At 32.7% G+C, this 21,071-nt stretch overlaps 1 protein-coding gene across 1 annotated transcript in view; it reads right to left on the reverse strand.

Annotated features, from left to right (window-relative positions):
- The window catches only part of LOC139513004 (scavenger receptor cysteine-rich domain-containing protein DMBT1-like), a 70,218-nt gene extending 49,285 nt beyond the window's left edge, over positions 1 to 20,933 (reverse strand). Inside the window, exons 1-14 of the mRNA XM_071301050.1 lie at positions 20,647 to 20,933; positions 16,494 to 16,653; positions 13,393 to 13,574; positions 12,072 to 12,231; positions 9,611 to 9,789; positions 9,221 to 9,383; positions 7,997 to 8,166; positions 6,594 to 6,750; positions 5,918 to 6,090; positions 4,942 to 5,095; positions 2,872 to 3,041; positions 2,213 to 2,381; positions 882 to 1,054; positions 200 to 350 (exon numbers count right to left, since the gene is read on the reverse strand). Of these exons, the coding sequence (XP_071157151.1) occupies positions 200 to 350; positions 882 to 1,054; positions 2,213 to 2,381; positions 2,872 to 3,041; positions 4,942 to 5,095; positions 5,918 to 6,090; positions 6,594 to 6,750; positions 7,997 to 8,166; positions 9,221 to 9,383; positions 9,611 to 9,789; positions 12,072 to 12,231; positions 13,393 to 13,574; positions 16,494 to 16,653; positions 20,647 to 20,722 (2,237 nt within the window). The 5' untranslated portion in view covers positions 20,723 to 20,933. The remainder of the gene's footprint in view (positions 1 to 199; positions 351 to 881; positions 1,055 to 2,212; positions 2,382 to 2,871; positions 3,042 to 4,941; positions 5,096 to 5,917; positions 6,091 to 6,593; positions 6,751 to 7,996; positions 8,167 to 9,220; positions 9,384 to 9,610; positions 9,790 to 12,071; positions 12,232 to 13,392; positions 13,575 to 16,493; positions 16,654 to 20,646) is intronic.
- Between the last annotated feature and the right edge of the window lie 138 nt (positions 20,934 to 21,071).

The raw sequence follows: 21,071 nt of genomic DNA on the forward strand, positions 1-21,071 counted from the left end.
ACCTTGGTTACAATTGACATCAGCATTTATATTTCTATATGTACTGATATCTAAGCCTTAGTAAGTAATGGTATTGGTAACAACAGAACTCAGCATTTACTCAAATCATTTACAAATACATTTACAAAGTACTGACGTGTCAACATTTTATCATAACTGCTAAGTTTGATACAATAATCTTAAACTCTATGCTTCTTACCTTCTGAATCCTAACATTGAGCAAACAACACTAGCAGCTTGATTGGAGAATGAATCGTCACATATTGTTCCCCAAGTATGATTATAGAACACTTCAACACGGCCATTAGATGAGGATGTACCATTCACAAGTCGAACTCGCAATCTCTTTACTGTGGATTTAAAAAATGTTTTAAACAAAATTAAATCTATAAGATCATCTTTACTTCAAATAAGTTGCTTTTTACATAATTTTTCAAATAGAAAAAAACCTTAATTAAAGCACTATCTTCTTTGTAACATAAAGTTAGGTTTATGTCACAAAAAGAGTTTTAACCATATAATCTATTAATTAGCTTATAAATAATTAATCTTGTTGCCTTAGCAACCTAAATATATTGCTTATAATCAAACTTCAATATGAAGGTAACAAATATATTTTACTATTTCATTTTTATTATTTTTGCATATCTTCTATTCAGTTTGTCTTTCATTTTCTGACCTTTTTTACTTTAGGAATCCTTATATTTTAAGGATTGAGGTTCATTTATGGTTATGGTTTGGTTAAGGGATGTTGAAGATTAGGATTAGATATGTGTAAGGGAAAGGTTAATAATAAAGGATAGTTTCAGTATAGCTTTATATGGGTTTGGACCCCTCAAGTAAAAGAAGGCCCATTTTGTCATAGTGCAGAAAGTTCTTACATGTTCCACAAACAACACCAACATCCTCTGTGTGGCCACAATTGTTCTGTCCGAATGGATTGTGTTTACACAATGATATATCTGTCTCATTCCCATTACATTTAACGTTATCTAATACTATCTGGCCAGTTCCTGCTCCAAAGTAAGCTTTAGGACGTACTTGAGCTCCTTGCCTTTAAAATAATGCAAATTATTGTATGAAGTTTAGTAGAAAATCTGTTTCAGTCATGTAGTCAATAACCTAATGTTCAGTGGTTTGTGGATGTAGTTCATAATTGCCTTTTGTTTCTCTTTTTTATATAGATTAGACAGCTGCTTTCACGATTGAATGGTTTTACCCTATTCATTTTGGGGGTCCTTTATAGCTTGCTGTGAGGTAAGGCTCCTTTTTGAAGGCCATACTATGACCTATAATGGTCCACTATAAACGGTCCACTTTTACTATTGTGACTTGGATGGAGAGTATTCTGATCTCCATTATGGAGCTACATATATGGTTAATGCATAGACTTTTTACAAGTCAAACTCCCTAATGTTGTCTCCACAGACAGACTCCTTTTTTAAAAAGATTCACACCTGAATAGCTGATCCATAAACCATAATTTTGCACAACAAATTTGAAATCTTATGTCCTATTTGTTACTGAATTTTTGACAAAGACAGCATTCTTGATAGTACTTGCAACTTGTTTTATAAACAATTCTGTTCGAATTTTGAGTAGGGCAATTTATTATTTCCCTTCTGACTTGAAAATGAAGTGAAAGTTGTCATCTAATAATATAATCTTCCATTATAAATATATATCTTTTATGATTCAGAACAAGAAATACTGGAGAAAAAAACCTTAATGCATATCACTTCTTGTTTCCATTCAATAGATAAAGGAAGATGTGGTGTGAGTGCCAATGAGACAATTCTCCATCCAAATAACAATTTAAAAAGTAAACCATTATAGGTTAAAGGTACGGCCTTCAACACGGAGCCTTGGCTCACACCGAACAACAAGCTATAAAGGGCCCCAAAATTACTAGTATAAAACCATTCAAACGGGAAAACCAACGGTCTAATCTATATAAACAAAACGAGAAACGAGAAACACGTATATATTACATAAACAAACGACAACTACTGTACATCAGATTCCTGACTTAGGACAGGTGCAAACATTTGCAGCGGGATTAAACGTTTTAATGGATCCAAACCTTCTCCCTTTCTCTGAAACAGTAATGTTTACCTATTGTTAGACTACCAATCTTGGTATTTCTAAGTGTGAACAAATACTGCCAGAATCTTTGCTTGCTAGATTACTGATCTATAGTGCTTCTACTTACCAAGGCAGTCCAAGTTCCCTGCAGACCACCTGTGCTGCATAGTTATCAAACAAATCATCGCAAACAGTGCCCCAGGTTCCCTGATAATTAATTTCCAATCGTCCTGATGATGGTGTTGTTCCACCAACCAACCGTAGAGTGGTATTGGTAGTTCCACTAGGTGCTGAAGCTGCAAAAAATACATTCAAATATTTTTATAATTAGCATTAAACAACAACAAAAATTTATAGAAAATTTGATTAACTTCAATACAGTTCTAATTTTTTTCAGTTACTCTTTCCCCATCCTTGATGTGCACTTACCACACAAACAACTGACGCATCCTCTGTGTGATCACAATTACTCTTTCCCCATCCTCGATGTGCACTTACCCACACAAACAACTGACGTATTCTCTGTATGATCACAGTTACTCTTTCCCCATCCTCAATGTCAACTTACCCACACAAACAACTGAAGCATCCTCTGTATGATCACAGTTACTCTTTCCCCATCCTCAATGTCCACTTACCCACACAAACAACTGACCCATCCTCTGTGTGATGATGTGATCACAGTTACTCTTTCCCCAGCCTCGATGTCCACTTACCCACACAAATAACTGAAGCATCCTCTGTATGATCACAGTTACTCTTTCCCCCTCCTCGATGTCCACTTACCCAAACAAACAACTGAAGCATCCTCTGTATGATCACAGTTACTCTTTCCCCAGCCTCGATGTCCACACAATGCTAAGTTTTTCTCAGTTCCCTGACAAGACAAATCATCTAACTGTATAGGACCTGTTCCACGCCCATAAAATGAACTTCCTTTGGCAATTGCATTTGTTCTAAAAGAAAAAAGAAATTTCAAAACTATGTAACTGGTCGATTTTTTAATGCTCAGCTTATTCTTAGCAATTATGATGTTGAAATTTTGTACATATTATAAAAGATGTACTTGTGACTGATCTCCTGTGTCTAAGTGTTGTCTCATTCATGATATTCTGTATTTAACTTACTTCCTGTGTCTTAGTGTTGTCTCAGTCATAATATTCTGTATTTAACTTATTTCCTGTGTCTTAGTGTTGTCTCAGTCATGATATTCCGTATTTAACTTATTTCCTGTGTCTTAGTGTTGTCTCAGTCATGATATTCTGTATTTGACTTATTTCTTGTGTCTTAGTGTTGTCTCAGTCATGATATTCTGTATTTAACTTATTTCCTGTGTCTTAGTGTTGTCTCAGTCATGATATTCTGTATTTAACTTATTTCCTGTCTCTTAGTGTTGTCTCAGTCATGATATTCTGTATTTAACTTATCTCCTGTGTCTTAGTGTTGTCTCAGTCATGATATTCTGTATTTAACTTATGTCCTGTGTCTTAGTGTTGTCTCAGTCATGATATTCCGTATTTAACTTATTTCCTGTGTCTTAGTGTTGTCTCAGTCATGATATTCTGTATTTGACTTATTTCCTGTGTCTTAGTGTTGTCTCAGTCATGATATTCTGTATTTAACTTATTTCCTGTGTCTTAGTGTTGTCTCAGTCATGATATTCTGTATTTAACTTATCTCCTGTGTCTTAGTGTTGTCTCATTCATGATATTCTGTATTTAACTTATTTCCTGTGTCTTAGTGTTGTCTCAGTCATGATATTCTGTATTTAACTTATCTCCTGTGTCTTAGTGTTGTCTCAGTCATGATATTCTGTATTTAACTTATGTCCTGTGTCTTAGTGTTGTCTCAGTCATGATTTTCTGTATTTAACTTATCTCCTGTGTCTTAGTGTTTTCTCAGTCATGATATTTTGTATTTAACTTATGTCCTGTGTCTCAGTGTTGTCTCAGTCATGATATTCTGAATTTAACTAACTTATTTCCTGTGTCTTAGTGTTGTCTCAGTCATGATATTATGTATTTAACTTATTTCCTGTGTCTGAGTGTTGTCTCAGTCATGATCTTCTGTATTTAACTTATTTCCTGTTTCTTAGTGTAGTCTCGGTCATGATATTCTGTGTTTAACTTATTTCCTGTGTCTAAGTAGTGTCTCAGTCATGATATTCTGTATTTAACTTATTTGTTGTCTCAGTCATGATATTCTGTATTTAACTTATTTCCTGTGTCTTAGTATTGTCTCAGTCATGATATTCTGTATTTAACTTATTTCCTGTGTCTTAGTGTTGTCTCAGTCATGATATTCTGTATCTAACTTATTTCCTGTGTCTTAGTGTTTTCTCAGTCATGATATTCTGTATTTAACTTATTTCCTGTGTCTTAGTGTTTTCTCAGTCTACCTATTTTTTTTTTATTTCTTTTCTTTAAATGCTGTTTCTATCATGAGTATTTACATGATTTTTCTAAACATTTTAGCTCATATTTTCCCAGTCTTAATTATCAGTCGTAGCTTCTTCTCCTAGTTATTTACCTTCCTCTGTTAATATATCTTTATACGAACTGATATGTGTTTTTTTGTCCAAATGCTGTTTCAGATATATTTTTTAAATACAGTTTCTTAAATCTCAATGTAATTGTTTGTTTCCTTGGTTTAGATTATTTCTGACTTTTCAAGCAGTTATCTGCTGTTTCTTTGTCTTCATTCAATTTCACATTGTTTCCATTTTTTTTTTAAACACATGTAATTTACAACATTTATAAGTCAATTGTTCTCTATATATATATTTGTTCATGATACGCTGTCTCCTTGATGTATACCTCACATCTCCTTTATACATGTCTAGTATCTTTCATTTACCCATTTAGACCTAGTTGAGTACAAATGACTTTAGCTTCTCGGTAGCCAAAGGCGTCATCACAGATGGTTCCCCACGTATTATTGTAAAAGACTTCTACTCTTCCTGCATAGTTTCCTGGTCCACCTTTTAGACGTATGTTTACTTTGGCACTGTCTGAAATGATTAATGCAAACAATAAAATAAAGATTTCCATTTAATTTTTCATGTCCAAATGAAATAAATTGTTTTTCCAAAAATGTGTGATATTAAAAGGATTCAACGTGAACCTTATGATTGAGTTTGTAAAGCCTGACAAATCTATTACACATATATGCTCTGAATTGAGGCATAAGGTTAACAAATCTAATTGATACTTATTTTTTACTTTCTAATAAAATTTTGATTATTACACACCCTTCTAAAATAAACACAAATCAATTCTCTCCTTGACAGACTTGTTCAACACTGTAAATTGAAAAATAATTGTGTGCATTTTTTATTGCAATTTTTTAAGAAAGGTCAGAATTGCGAAAAACAGATATATGTATTCTACATCATAATGAAAGTTCTTTTTATTGCAATACTCATCCAGTCGCTAAATACACATTAATAAAAACCTTGTTATAATTTCTGAATTGACTATATTGTACTGACCATGAAGACAGATAGTTTGAAGTTTAAAAGTGAGCAGGATCAGCTTACCCATCCGGAACACCTGGAATTACCCCAGCTTTTAGTGGAATGTGTGTTGCTAAGTTTTCTATGTTGTGTCATGTGTACTATTGTTTGTCTATTTGTCTTTTTCTGTTTTAGCCATGGTGTTGTCTGTTTATTTTTGATTTTGGGGGTTTGAATTTATCTCTGTTATCTTTTGCCCCTCTTTTAAAACTTTCAATTCAAGACACTGAATAATCACCATATATACTGTCATATTTTTTTTCCTTTTAATGATAAAAAATAACATTGATGATTCAATAGTCCTTATTGAGTACTTACTAGTTTGACATTTAACACCAACGTCTTCTGTATGCTTACAGTTACTGGTACCAATTGCAGAATGATTACAATTAAGCATGGTGGTTTCTGTTCCTATACAATGTACATCGTCCAACAAGATCTGTCCTGTTCCCTGGCCGTATGGTGAATGAGAATAACCAACAGCTCCTGAGCTGAAAGATAAAACAAGAATGTGTCCATAGTACACGGATGCCCCACTCGTACTATCATTTTCTATGTTCATTAGACCTTGATAATGGGGTAAAAACTCTAATTTGCATCATATCATAGGGAACATGTGTACTAAGTTTCAAGTTGATTGGACTTCAACTTTGTCAAAAACTACCTTGACCAAAACTTAAACCTGAAGAGGGGTAGATGGGGGAATGGATGCACAGACCGAAAAACTTAATACCTCTCTACTAGATATTTCACCTACAAAGGTGATCATAAAAATCAATTTCTAAATTTGTTCTTGTAAATTTTACCTGTGACAGCTAAAATTGAAAATTTCACTCACTTGCATGAATATAGTTTTGCATACTTTTCTCCATTTATACTTAATTATGTTAATTTATTCAAAGCCATTTAAATATTTTATAGTGTGCTGTTCCCCATGAAACATAAATTAGTCCTCAATAATGTTCTAAAGTACAAGTTACATTTGACTACTTACAATGGTAAATGTAACATTCGACAAACAACAGCAGCAGCTGAGTTATCAAAATGATCATCACAGACTGTACCCCAGATACCATTATACTGTATCTCCACACGTCCTTCCTGGCTGGTTGGACCCCCAGCTAATCTGACACTTATAACGGGAGGAGTATCTGCAGAAGAAATATTGTTTCTTTGATTAAAAAGTTCATCATCAGCCTTGACATTATATCAAAACAGTTCAAATATACACATATGCACAAATATAAGCCATATATATTATTATTCCTACTAAAAAATGAAAAGAAATCATAAATATTAAGACATAAACTAGAAGCTCAAAGGAGATATTGTAGATTTTTTTCACTAAAATCAAAAACATTTGTTATAAATGTAATTTATTTCTTGAAATTTCATTAAAATTAAGACTTGCATTGTACACTTAACAGTAATAATTTGTTTTACAATTATAAAATAATCCTTCATTTAAATTTTTAAATGGAGAGAAGATACAAATGGATCAATATAAAAGCTTAAGTATCAGAAGACTACACCAGAGGGCAAAAAGACACACAGACAGAACAACATGTCCACAAAATAGACTGATCATGATCTTTGTGTAATAACATCAGGACCATACCTGTCAACTGACCCGTATTCTGCGGGTGTGACCCTAGATTTTCACAATTCTGAGGAATCACCCGGGACACCCGCTGGGTCATTGAAATAACCCGGGAATTCCAAAAATGACCCGATTTCAACCGTATTTCTTAGCCTTGAGATTGATTTCATAAGTAATATTCCGTTGATATACCGGCAAATTCGTAATTCTTCCATGAACAGGAAGTTCATCTAGCTATGTAAACTGTCAAATTAAGTGACCCATTAAGTGCATGGCTTCACTTGACAGCTTTGGTGTCAAACACACTGTCAATTAACACCAATTACCTTAGCTTTAGGTCTAAATAAATTGCACTATTGGTTTACAAACATATTTCAACTAGAGTTACTTCCCCTTATTTATCACCATTCAAAATTATTCCTTATATTTACGTTTTATGGGTGAAAAAGATTAAATAATAAAAATATAAAATTCAAATACATATTGAAAAATAACTTTTCATTATTTTTATACCTTTATACAATTTTTAAAAAAAAGTTGAATTTTGAAATTCAGCTAGAAAAAGTTTGTACGCGTTATGACCTGAGATTTGATTCTTCAATGCAGGTCATGACCTGCATTTTCATCGTCACAGGTTGACAGGTATGCAGGACTTTTTAATGTAGAATACATATGCATTTCATATTATATAAATCCTTCTTTTATTAATCTTTTTACAGGAACTTAAAAGAGATATAAAATTTGTGAAACCAAATCTATAAAATAAAAAGTTATTCCAGTAAACAAGGTAAACTTACTAGAATTACACATAACTGCCACATCTTCGTCATGTCCACAATTATTTACACCCCATGGTTTATGTATACAGCTGAGTAGACTGGACTCATTACCCTGACATTCCATGTCATCTAACCAAATAGGACCTTTCCTGCCACCAAAAGTTCTCCCTTTAATAACGGAACCTCCTCTGAAAATTTATAATATAAATATGTATTTTGTCTAAAAAAAAGGATATCTACCTGCTTCAAGAATCTGGTGGAATAAATTCTAATGCTTCTATGGCACCAAATACAAAATCTGGCATTAAAATTCTATTAATTCACATCTAGTGATGTTCTAGCGGTTCCTGATTCCGGTTATGTAAAGCAGAATTCATCACTATAAAACCAGAACATTATACTCCAAACATAGATACACTATGCCATATTTTGTACTGGCAATATCTGTAGTTGTGAGGCGCCAAAGTCTCATTGAATCTAATGTTACATCATAATCAAAGTTTCCTGATGTTGAAAGTACTGACCTAAATATGGGATAACTGTAAGGCAACAATTTTCAGTATGAACATAAAAAAGGAGTTGTCCTGCCATATACCTAATTAAATAAGATTAGCAGTTATCAAAACTAAACTTGTTATATGTATTTCTTCAGTCAATTTATAGCTGGACATTGTGTGCCAGCTTAGTAGTGCGAAAGTAAAACAACCTTGTAAAAAATTCTTAAAACTTCCTTGTTATGATTGGTTTCAAAACAGTTGTTAAGCCTTTTTCAACTGATTTTTATAGTTCGATCTCATATTGTACTGTTACACCACTGTCCCAGTCTAGGGGGAGGGTTGGGATCCCACTTATATGTTTAACCCTGCCACATTCTGTATGTATGTGCCTGTCTCAATTCTGTTATTCAGTAATTCTCGTTTGTTTATGTATTACATATTTATTTTTCATTCATTTTTTTACATGAATTAGGCCATTAGTTTTCTCATTTGAATTGTTTTACATTGTCATTTTGAGACGTTTTATAGCTGACTATGCGGTATTGGCTTTGCTCATTGTTGAAGGCCGTACAGTGACCTATAGTTGTAAATTTCTGTGTCATTTGGTCTCTTGTGGATAGTTTTCTCATTGGCAATCATACCAAACCTTCTTTTTTTTATTGTCATAGGGTAATATTTTACATCCAAATGGGATCCACAAAGTATAATTACAATACTATGTGGACTACACATTGTAATGAAATACCTGTTAAATCCAAGCATTTTACAGACAACTCTGGCCTCTCTAGCATCAAATGAATCATCACATATTGTTCCCCATCTGTTGTAAACATATATCTCTACCCTGCCTTCATATCTATTTCTACCACCAGCCAGTCTAACCCGCACATTTGCTGGCTGTGCAGTAGCTTAAAGTATAAAATATTTTATAATTTATAGTAAAAATAATTTGTACTTTTATCATTTGATAATCAACTGAATTTAAATCATCATTAACTATGAAAAAAGGTTAATTAAACAAATTTTCTCAACATAACATTCTATTTAAAAAAAGTAGCACTTATGTGAAAAGACATTTTGAACAGTTATTTTTCTCAAATGAGTACACTCATGAAATACTTGACTATAAACATACCTCCTTGTAAACAAAATACTCCTGCATCTTCCCCGTGGTCACAGTTGTTTGTTCCCCAAGGTTTATGACTACATGCTCCAAGTCCAGGTTCATTTCCTGTACATTTGACATCATCTAACCATATACGAAGATTAGAGGCATTCCCAAAATATGAACTGCTGATTGGAACGGCAACAGTACTGTAAATATAAAAAAAAAATCATAAAATATCTCTTTATTTATTGCAACCAAATTCTAAATGTTCTACAATCCTGACCTGTGCACTAAATGTTTCAATGACAAGGAATTTAATATTCTATTCATATCAGAGTTCTCTAAGGCCACACCAAATTAATTTCTTGTTCTACGGATTTTTGGACTCCAAAATTTGGGGCGAGCGAGCGATTTGAAAATTTTAATAAAAAAATATTTAATTTGAAATTTTTTGAGGCGAAGCTTGAAAAGTAAAGGCGAGCGATTATATTTTTTTTTTGTAAACAAAAAATGGTAGGTTTTGACAATATTAAAACTTGATTTATAACTTGTACTTTGACATTTTTTAATTTCTGAAGTATTTTTTCCCTGTTCACCAAGAAATAATTAAATCTGGTCTATGTATGTGTGACTGACAATGATACAATTCTCCATCCAAGTCATAATCAGTTTGGGGGCAACCCCTTAATTTTATAAATATCCCTTTTACATGTTTTATGATGGATCATATAAGTTATAATATATTTATTTGTACAAAACATGCAAAAGGGCTCATATTTTCTCAAAGAACTATATATCTATCTATAGCTAGTATTAAATGGTCAAAACATGTCCAAGAATTTTGTAATATTCCTGGACTTTAACCATGTTAAATTAACACATTTACTTTAACAGTTTAATATTATTCAAAATAAGTGGACCCCTCTTTTAGAAGTTGTTTAAAATATGATGTAACTCTCCCCTTTTTGAGTACAAAATTCTAAGTTTTCAAAGTTTTTGTATAGAAGAACTATACAAATCCTTGGTATTTCTATTTTCTTTTCTACATCAGTAAAATGACCCCTTGTCTGAGGGAGGGTTGTTCTCAACCTGACAATAACAAACACAGGTCAAAGTACGGCCTTTTACACAGGGCTTTGATACAGACCAAACAGCAAGCTATAAAGGATCCCAAAATCATTAGCGTACACAATTCGAACAGGAAAACCAACGATCTAATTTATATATTCAAACGGGAAAATACCAATGAACAACATCAACAAACGATAACTGCTGAACGACAGGCCCCTGAATCAATCAGGACAGGTGCATAAACATGCAGCGGCTAAAGATAGTTTTGTTTTGCCAGCATACAATATAATTGCAGTTGAAGGCAAATCCTTCAGAAGTTCTTTGTACTTTATTCTAACAACGGAACATTTTGGATAGGGAATATAAGTAAGGGGGAAAGAAACCAATGATGATATCTTTTTATAATATTTTCAAAAAAACGGTGCGGGAAATAGACATGTTTACATTTCCGGATGCGGGAAGCGGGAATATAAAAAAAATAAAAAAATTCTGTTTTGAAAAAAATAGGTGCGGGCGGGTCCGTCGAACAAGGAATCAAATTGGTGTGGCCTAAGGATTTTTTAAGGTGAGTCTAGCAACTTTTTATTTTTGGCCATTACAAGTCAAGAACTGAGAATGAGTTATTGTTATATAGCTTATATTTTCAGTCTCAAGGACAAAGTAGAGCAAGCAAATGACATTAAATAAAGATTATTATTAAACTTTTGCTATAAAATGATGATAGATGTGCTCAGGTTTATAACATTTTTCAATCTTGCTGCGTATTTAGACTCACCACTTTTGAAACAGATGAGTCCAGATAGATTCCATGAGTTGAGGACTCAGGAATACATTCCTTAATAACTACATATGATGATATTAAAACTTTGAGAAAATGGACAAAAACAATCATTGACAAGTGCAAAAACTCCTATAATGAGTCAATCAACATTTCAGTCATACTGACATATTTCTAGATCTTGCTGATCATCTTTACCTATCTAACTTTTTCTATCTATCATAATTATCAAGATACTAGCCAAAAAAAGGGCAAAAACTTTATTAAGCAGTCCATCAAAGATTTTTTTTGTAGAACTTGTTTTGCTGATCATTATTGTAGTGGGCAACTTCTGGCCCTATTTATTATAGTTTTTGATGCAAGTAATTAGGTTATAAAGGCTGAAATTGGTAAACAAACAAAAAAGACATATAATGTCCACATGTTTTAAACTCCCATAAGGACATGAAGGAAGCAAATGAAATTTTTGAAATACAAACATATACATCCATTAAAGTTTCGATCTTGGTTTCTTTTTTTCAATTAGTTTAGGAAAAGTATGTTGAAATAGATGAATTTTTTCATCAAAGGCAATAAATCCTAGGAGAAGTAAATTGAAGATTCTGTGACATAGACAAAACCCACATTATTAATACTTGCTTTAATTTATAACCAACGGCAGCACAAACAAGTTTAGCAGCATTGTTGTCAAACTCATCATCACATATAGTACCCCAGGTGTTGTTGTAAAAAACCTCAACACGACCCTCACTTCCTTTTGTACCATCACGTAATCTTAGTTGTAAATTTGCATCAAGAGCTGAAAAGGTGAATAAAAAAGCAGCCATTAGAGTTAGGACAATACTTCTTAATAATTTTGTGCTTTTAAACTTAGCCAAAGATCATGGGTCAATTAGTCTTTCCTTGGAGTAACCTGATACTTTGTTTGTAAAAGAATAACCATGTTAAACATGTGTTAAATAAACTCTTAAAGATTGCATATTTTGGCGTTAATATTGAGTCACTGATAAGGTCTTTGCATCGGAACTAAACACATTATTTTTTTAAAAACAGTTGTTGGCATGACACGGGTTATGTTCTTCTCATATATGTTATGATGGTATGATACTAAACCCCTAACGGGAAGGATTGTGCCTGATGTTCATATGATGAAATCATAATCTTTCAGACAGTTTAATTGAAGTCTGGAGCTGGCATGTCAGTTAACTGCTAGTAGTCTGTTGTTATTTATGTATTTTTGTCATTTTGTTTATTTTCTTTGGTTACATCTTCTGACATCAGACTCGGATTTCTCTTGAACTGAATTTTAATGTGCGTATTGTTATGCGTTTACTTTACTACATTGGTTAGAGGTATAGGGGGAGGGTTGAGATCTCACAAACATGTTTAACCCCGCCGCATTTTTGCGCCTGTCCCAAGTCAGGAGCCTCTGGCCTTTGTTAGTCTTGTATTATTTTAATTTTAGTTTCTTGTGTACAATTTGGAAATTAGTATGGCGTTCATTATCACTGGACTAGTATATATTTGTTTAGGGGCCAGCTGAAGGACGCCTCCGGGTGCGGGAATTTCTCGCTACATTGAAGACCTGTTGGTGACCCTCTGCTGTTGTTTTTTATTTGGTCGGGTTGTTGTCTCTTTGACACATTCCCCATTTACATTCTCAATTTTATCTTTTCATTAATAACATACATGTACATGTACCTTTGTTTAAAGAATAATGTTAGTGTTGCCAATAAACTATCATGAATGAATGCCAGAATATAATGTCTTTAGTTTTTTATTTGGTTTAATATTACTTGCATTACAATCTACACCTTGACACAGTGGTGCCTGTACGTCAACAATCTACACCTTGACACAGTAGTGCCTGTACGTCCACAATCTACACCTTGACACAGGGGTGCCTGTACGTCAACAATCTACACCCATGCAACACAATCTACAATTGACAATTTGTTACCTGCATCACAATCTACACCAACATCTTCAGTATGTTTACAGTTTTGTCGACCAAAATCTTTGTGTTGACAATTAAGCAAACTGTTTTCATTCCCAGCACATGTTACATCATCAAGCCAAATAGGATATGATGTTGGAGCTGCACCAAAGTAACCATTTGTTCTTGATAATGATATTTTAGTTCTGTAAAAAATATCATCTCAAAATTAGAAAATCATAAATATCACAATATTCAAAGACAGTCTGGTCCGTTTATTCAATTGTTTCTTTAACATGTTTAAATAAGATCTTAATTGCATCTCAATAAAAAGTTTAAAACAGCTCACTACTATTATTTAACATTATAACATTCTAATATGAGGTGCTTCTTTTGCTTTGTGAACAAACCCATGCTCTAAATCAAATACAATTTGTTTGCACATGCGTATATTGACTTCTGCAGAATAATGAATTTTATCAAATTATTATGCACTTAATATATTTCCTTAACTTTAAAACACTTTCATGACTTTCAAACTCTTTATAAATGGTTTACATGATGTTACTAACTCATTTATTATGACTGCAATGTGTTGCATTCTGAAATTGACATATTTGACCTAGATACGACAACAGTTCATGCTGTTCATTCAAACTCCTCCCTCTGAAAAATCACAGTGCCAGCCGTTTGCTTCTTTACAAACAAAAAAGGGAGGTTCATGGAAGAGCCTACACAACTGCTTTTACACTTATACTTATCGGACATAGAAGTGACCTTAACTGTCCTATTCAGAATCAAAATAATTAATGCAAGCTATACTTTATTGTAATTTTAACATGGATAGGCATTATATTCGTGTTATTTTTGCCCTCACTATCGCTCAGGCAAAAATAATCGTGAATATAATGCCTACCCATGTTAAAACTACTATAAAGTATAGCTTGCATCAATTATTTCTTAAAAATAACAACTATATAGGACTGTTGGATTAAAGGTCTGAACCTAGTCTAAATAAATATAACATCTTGAAAGGCTATTTTATTTTTTGCTTTGACACCTTACATGTCTGGCAAAACAGCCGTTGGAGTAATCTGGGACTAGGTCTGACCAGGGACTTTCTATACTAATAGAATTATAATAGAAAGTCCCTGGTCTCACCACACAGGCACTTGTTTCTATCCATAGGAAGGTCGACTATAAATATACCTTCCTATGGATAGAAACAAGTGCCTGTGTCTGACTCCATGTACATTTTTGTAATTATTGCAAAATGAGTGTGACTGTAGTGAGTTCACCTTTTACTCAAATTTTACGATATATAAAAGATTTTTTCTTTTTTATTAGTTAATGATAATTTTTTATTTTTAATTGGATACATTATCTCTTAAAAGCTATTACCATACTGCCATATATTTAATCCCACTCTTATTGTTTTTGTTTGATCTACCGTACTTATTTTTACCTTTTACCCTTTGATTTTATCATTTTTCTTTCACATTTAAATCCTTTTTTTTTTTAAATCTATTAAACATATGATAGTAACGTCTCATAAAAAGGGAAAAATTCATAAACTCCAACCGAGGTAGAATCAATTCATAAATGATGTAAATAGCACATAATTTTAAACAATTGTTCTTAAAATTCACAGTTTTACCTGTATATAAGGTTTTTTTTAAACTTGAGCACCACACCACACTGTAAATATTTGTAAATATTTTAAAACCATATATCCCCAAGTGGGAGTGCTCCGATATTTAACGGAGGAATCTACCTGAACAGAACAGAACAGAACAGAATATGATGCCACTCATATTTTATTTTCTAGGCAGACTGAATGAGAGTGATTATAGATACATAATTTTGCTCTGCCTAAAAAATGTATAAAGAGGGTACCGTGTTAATGTTACTGTTATCTGTCGGGTATTTTCATGACTATCTGTGGAAGAGGAGAGGCATCACAAGAAAAGGGAGAGAAACGAACTTATTGTGTAGTTTTTCAAATAAGATCAAATAAGGTAACGCCTAGTGGAAATCCATGGGGGGTAACTTCGATATTTTCTTGGTAGGGGTGTGCCATTTTTGCCTCAAAAAACGTACCCATTTTAATATAACATTCACTGAAATTCAATACCTATAGTTATATAAATATTTAAGAAAGAATGACCTATACTTATATACAATATTTAAAATATGACCCATGCTTATATAAGCACTAACTCACCGGGGTTCATTTGGGAACTTATTTGAAAGCACTTTGTTTGAAAGGTGAACTTTCAAATGAATTGATTTAATTTAATATAATAATTGACCATTAATAAGGTATGATTCTCAATAGCATATTTATATATGATATGTAGATCATACCCCGAATCAATATATAGTTATCAAACGTAAATGCATTTTAATATAGGATGTCATTAAAAAGGAGGGTCGTTTTTATATAAAATCTCGCAAAATTATGACCCATATTTTTGGCACATCCCCGTATACCCAATAATAGGAAGTTGACCCCCCGTGTGGAAATCGGTCATTTAGAGATTTTCAATAACACCCGTATCTTATCAATATTATAAATGTTCATTCTAAGAAGAAAAGATGTACTGTGAATATCAAAGGTACCAGGCGTATAATTTAAAATACGCCAGACCGTGCGCGCTTTTCGTCTACATAAAAACCAGAGACATATATACACATGTGTATAAAAACGGCACCATTTGGCATTATCTGATCTTATCATATACCAAATGACATTAGACATTAGAAAAAGGAAAAAGAATTAGAAGAAAAAGCAGTAAAAAATTAAAACATCAGTATGACTCATGAAGCTGTCACGATGATTTTCCGAGATGGTGTCACTTCAAATATAAGATAGAATTTCGGCCTGATTGTGACACTGTACTATCATGTATGTCTCAGATACTATATAGACTATATAAATTGATATGCAACATTTTTTATTGTTCTTGTTTAAATCTTGTCAAATCCTTCACCTGAGAATATTACATGTATAAGAATTAAGTAAGACTTCAATGTACAATATAGTATAGACACATAGCATGGTGATAAATAGGGTAAATAGGTGATACAGTATTGCAAAGCAGTATTCAAATAAATGGTCTTACGACTGATAAAATCCTAGTTGTTTACATGCTACTATAGAAGCATTGTTGTCAAAGTGGTCATCACAGATAGATCCCCAAGTGTTGTTATGATATATCTCTAATCTACCTTGAGTAGGTCTTTTACCATTCACCAGTCGTAGGCTATTTGGTTGAGTTTGTCCTGTAAATCAAGAATATATGTGTTCATGTTAAGTATTATACCAGTCATACATATGATTATATGTTAAATGCTGTTGTAATCTCAAAATTTATAAAATGATACCATAACTTTTAAAGAAGACATTGCACACAAAAACAGTTCATAGAAAAAAATAAATAAAAAATTTAGTGTGTCGGATAGTGTATATACCCTGTCCCATTTGCACGAACCCTCTACTTATCTTTGATACGAACCAAACACCGTCAGTTGGCCCTGACAAATACGTTCCCCAGGTAGAAAAATGTTATATATTGAGGGATTCTAGACTAAGTAAAGGATTTCCAAACATCGTAAACAGTAAATTTTAAGGTGTTAAACAACGTATTGAATATATATTTTATGATACATACATATATATACCTATTATATTTCATATTTGGAGTAAAGAAAGTAAAGATGACATAAAAGAAAAAGAAAATTATTTTTTAAAGGAGAAAGCATAAATAAGGTGGGAGTATATGATATTACTATCTAATAAATTAAACAATGTGTCCTCGTTAAGTCAACAAGTCAACAAGACGAAACACACAGTGACCTTTGGGTGCAATGTTGACACAAATATTTGTAAGATATGGACTGATTTCAGTCATAATCTTTGTAACAATCCTGACTTGTACTCATTGATAAGAAAGATAATTTGGACAGACTTGTCATCATTGTATAATTTTGTTAATCGTTTATTATATATGCATTTGATTATGATTATGCACAACTCTCAGTAGAGTCAATGTTCGTATCATTTGGGGTCTTGACTATCGTTGTTAATGATCTTATCATTTTGTGACTTGGATTTCTGTTTTTGACATTCAGTACCATCGAATACCAGTTTGGAAAGGTGACTGACGGGAAATGCATGCTCAGCAGGTGCTGCTTATTTGCCATGTCTCATTTCCAATGAGATCATGCGATTCTGATGTTTTAATTTGCCCTGTTTTTTATATGTTTTATAAGTTGTGTGCCTGGACCATAGATAATTACTGTAGAAAATCGTTGTATTCAGAAAGAAATTATAAATTCAAGTTCTAATGGTATTTTTGTTTTTGGTACTTTGAATAAACAAGAAAACAATTGTCACATGATAGTCAAAAGTCATGTATTAGGTTTCGATTGGAATATTATGTATAGTTAAATTAGTGGTGTTCGTGTTGTTTTTTCTTTAGTTTTCTATATTGTGTCATGTGTGCTGTTGTTTGTTTGTCTTTTTCATTTTTAGCCATGGCGTTGTCAATTTGTTTTAGATTTATGAGTTTGACTGTCCCTTTGGTATCTTTCGTCCCTCTTTTAATTGGCTTAATATTTTTTGCGTGATTTGACATAATTCGTAGGCTAGGAATTGGGACCAAAAAGTGACCGTTTCTGTTGATAATCTATCATGTTTTAAGATACTAACCACTTCGGCCTTGAATTCGTTCTCAACGAGACAGGGCTGGTCAAAGAACAAACTACCATTGACAATTACCTATGCTTAAAGGGGAAATGTTTGGCTGTCAGAGTATACGTCAATGAGACAGCAACTAACAATCTTGAAACCCAAAAGATATTTAGTTCTCATTATACAATCTTCAACCGAAGATTATCGTCTTTAGAATATGTCTATCTGTAAGTCTTGGACCTTTGTCTTAAGTTTTTGTAAGTTTTTTTTGTTTTGTGTGTCGATCTGATCAGTGAAACCTTTTTCAACAGCTGTGAAACCCCTGTCCTAGGTAAGGGACGTGTTGGGCTATAAATGTATCCTTGTTTCAAAGTTTTGTATCATGTAAGATACATATATTTCCAATACCAACTGTTAATGTTGATTTGTTTTGTAGTAAACAAATTCATAAAAAGATGCAGAACGTCTGAAAAAAATACCAATCACGCGCATGGCGAGTACTAGTACTAATTATGTTAATCGTGTCTTTAACTACTTGGATTGATAGATTTGTTACATGGATATATATATATATATATAACTTTGATAACCGACTAATCGGTACTTATCAACCTGTACTGATCACTGATAACGACCAGTTTTAACCATGTCGCTAAACACAAGATACTACAAGTCTATGTTTCTTATGGAACAATAACACGGAACACACATTTATAAAGTGTGTTTCGTTATCTGTTTTACACGATGTGTTTCATTGTTTTACTTGTACCTGGTTTTTTTCTCAAACGATGTGTTTCATGGTTTTACTTGTATCTGTTTTTACACGATGTGTTTCATTGTTTTTCTTGTATCTGTTTTATACGATGTGTTTCATTGCTTTACTTGTATCTGTTTTTATACGATGTGTTTCGTTGTTTTACTTGTATCTGTTTTTATACGATTTTTTTCATTGCTTTACTTGTATCTGCGTTTGCGATTTGTTTTCTTTGTTCTACTTGTATCTGTTTTATACGATGTGTTTTCTTTGTTTTACTTGTATCTGTTTTATACGATGTGTTTCATTCATTTACTTGTATCTGTTTTATACGATGTGTTTCATTGTTTTACTTGTATCTGTTTTATACGATGTGTTTCAATGATTTACTTGTATCTGTTTTATACGATGTATTTCATTCATTTACTTGTATCTGTTTTACACGATGTGTTTCATTGTTTTACTTGTATCTGTTTTATACGATGTGTTTCATTGATTTAGTTACTTGTATCTGTTTTATAGGAGGTGTTTCATTGTTTTACTTGTATCTGTTTTATACGATGTGTTTCATTGATTTACTTGTATCTGTTTTATAGGAGGTGTTTTATTGCTTTACTTGTATCTGTTTTATACTATGTGTTTTCTTTGTTTTACTTGCATCTGGTTTTTTTTGTAGGTTGTGTTCATTGGTTTACTTGAACCTGTGTCTTTATGCCGCGTGTTTCATTTTTGTACTTTTACATTGTTTCCCTTGTGTCTGTACCTGTCACCAAACGTTCGTCTATTTACCCGTTTTGTCCCACTAACCTGTATTAAATGAAAAATTGGAAAGGATTTGGTGTTCAATACTAACACCTTTTGGCCCTTTTCACCGTCAAGGTGTGATGCATTGTCAATTATCAAACCTTTTTTTCCAAATTACAATGGGAGATTTAAAAGCTCAAAAAGTATTCCAATCCCGGCTGATGTTCATGTGCATGTTCTGTAAAGGTAGCCTGTCCAGTGGTTGTGTTTAATGTAAAGGTAGCCTGTCCAATGGTTGTGTTTAATGTAAGTGCTATTTTTCTCATCCTGTTTTTTTCAGGTTGAAGACAGCTCGACATTTTGTGGATAGGCAATTGTCTATGTTCGAAATTTACATATCAAAACTGGGATTTTTTTGTATCGTTGGATTGTTGTCTTATGTCAGAGAACCATTTTCTTTGTTATCTGTGCATGCATGCAGTTTTGAAATAAAAATATCTTATGTTCTACAAGAGCAATTGGTAGTTTCGGTAGTTTCAAGTCATAAAACATATGGTGAGACTTTACCGTTAAACTATCCGATTATGTGGGAAATACTAGTAGAATGGAATTGTTAGTGGACCCTTGTCAGTAGACCAATAAGCTCTACTTAAGCAGTGTCAATTTATTCAAACCAATCATGTGATGATATCAAAATTTAAAAAGGTGTATATAGAATTTGTTTGACATTTAGTAATATAATTAACAAACTTCAGAATTCAAACCCGATGATAAGCCGAAGAAAAAAAGTTGAAATAATAGCACAATAATAACGAAACAAAAAATCATCAACTTAAACAGAGCAACACAAGACTTAGCAACACAAATCACGCTAACTATTTAGTTGGACGCAAGTGCTCCGAAGAGGTAATTTTTCCGTCGTAAGGCGTACAGCATGTACAACTCCTGTGATGTAAAGGACGACACAATAAGATAGGTATGGTGTAATAAGAATCTTTGCGAAAATAAGAGAAACCAAAAGTCCCTACAGATGTCGTTATAGTCGGCTTTCAATGGAGAAAGCTTACACGCTATAAGTACTCACCTTTTGTTAAGTATATAAGCACGAACAGTATCAACACATGTGATAAGTTTATGATGTTCCCTTTGGTCAAAATCATTGTTACACACCGAATATATTCTACTAATGTCCTAAATTTTACTATTCACTAATTTAAAAGCCGATTCACAATTTGAGTTCTAGTTCTTGCAGATCTGTTTTCTTCCTGAGTTTACCGAAATAAAAATGTCATTATAAGTAAAAGTGGTTATGAAATGGTCAGTAAATAATCACAGGCGTATGACTGGGTAGAATTCGCACCAGGTACTTTATCACAGTTATATAGGTACTTTGATCCCGGAGATATGTGATAATCATATCTTATATATGTATTAGTATTTGCATGGAGGACAAACGCAAATGATTATTAAAATATCGATAAATTTTTGTTTTTGAAAATGAATAGCCTA

The sequence above is a fragment of the Mytilus edulis genome, chromosome 2, assembly GCF_963676685.1.
Source record: "Mytilus edulis chromosome 2, xbMytEdul2.2, whole genome shotgun sequence".
In the NCBI taxonomy this organism is placed as follows: domain Eukaryota; kingdom Metazoa; phylum Mollusca; class Bivalvia; order Mytilida; family Mytilidae; genus Mytilus; species Mytilus edulis.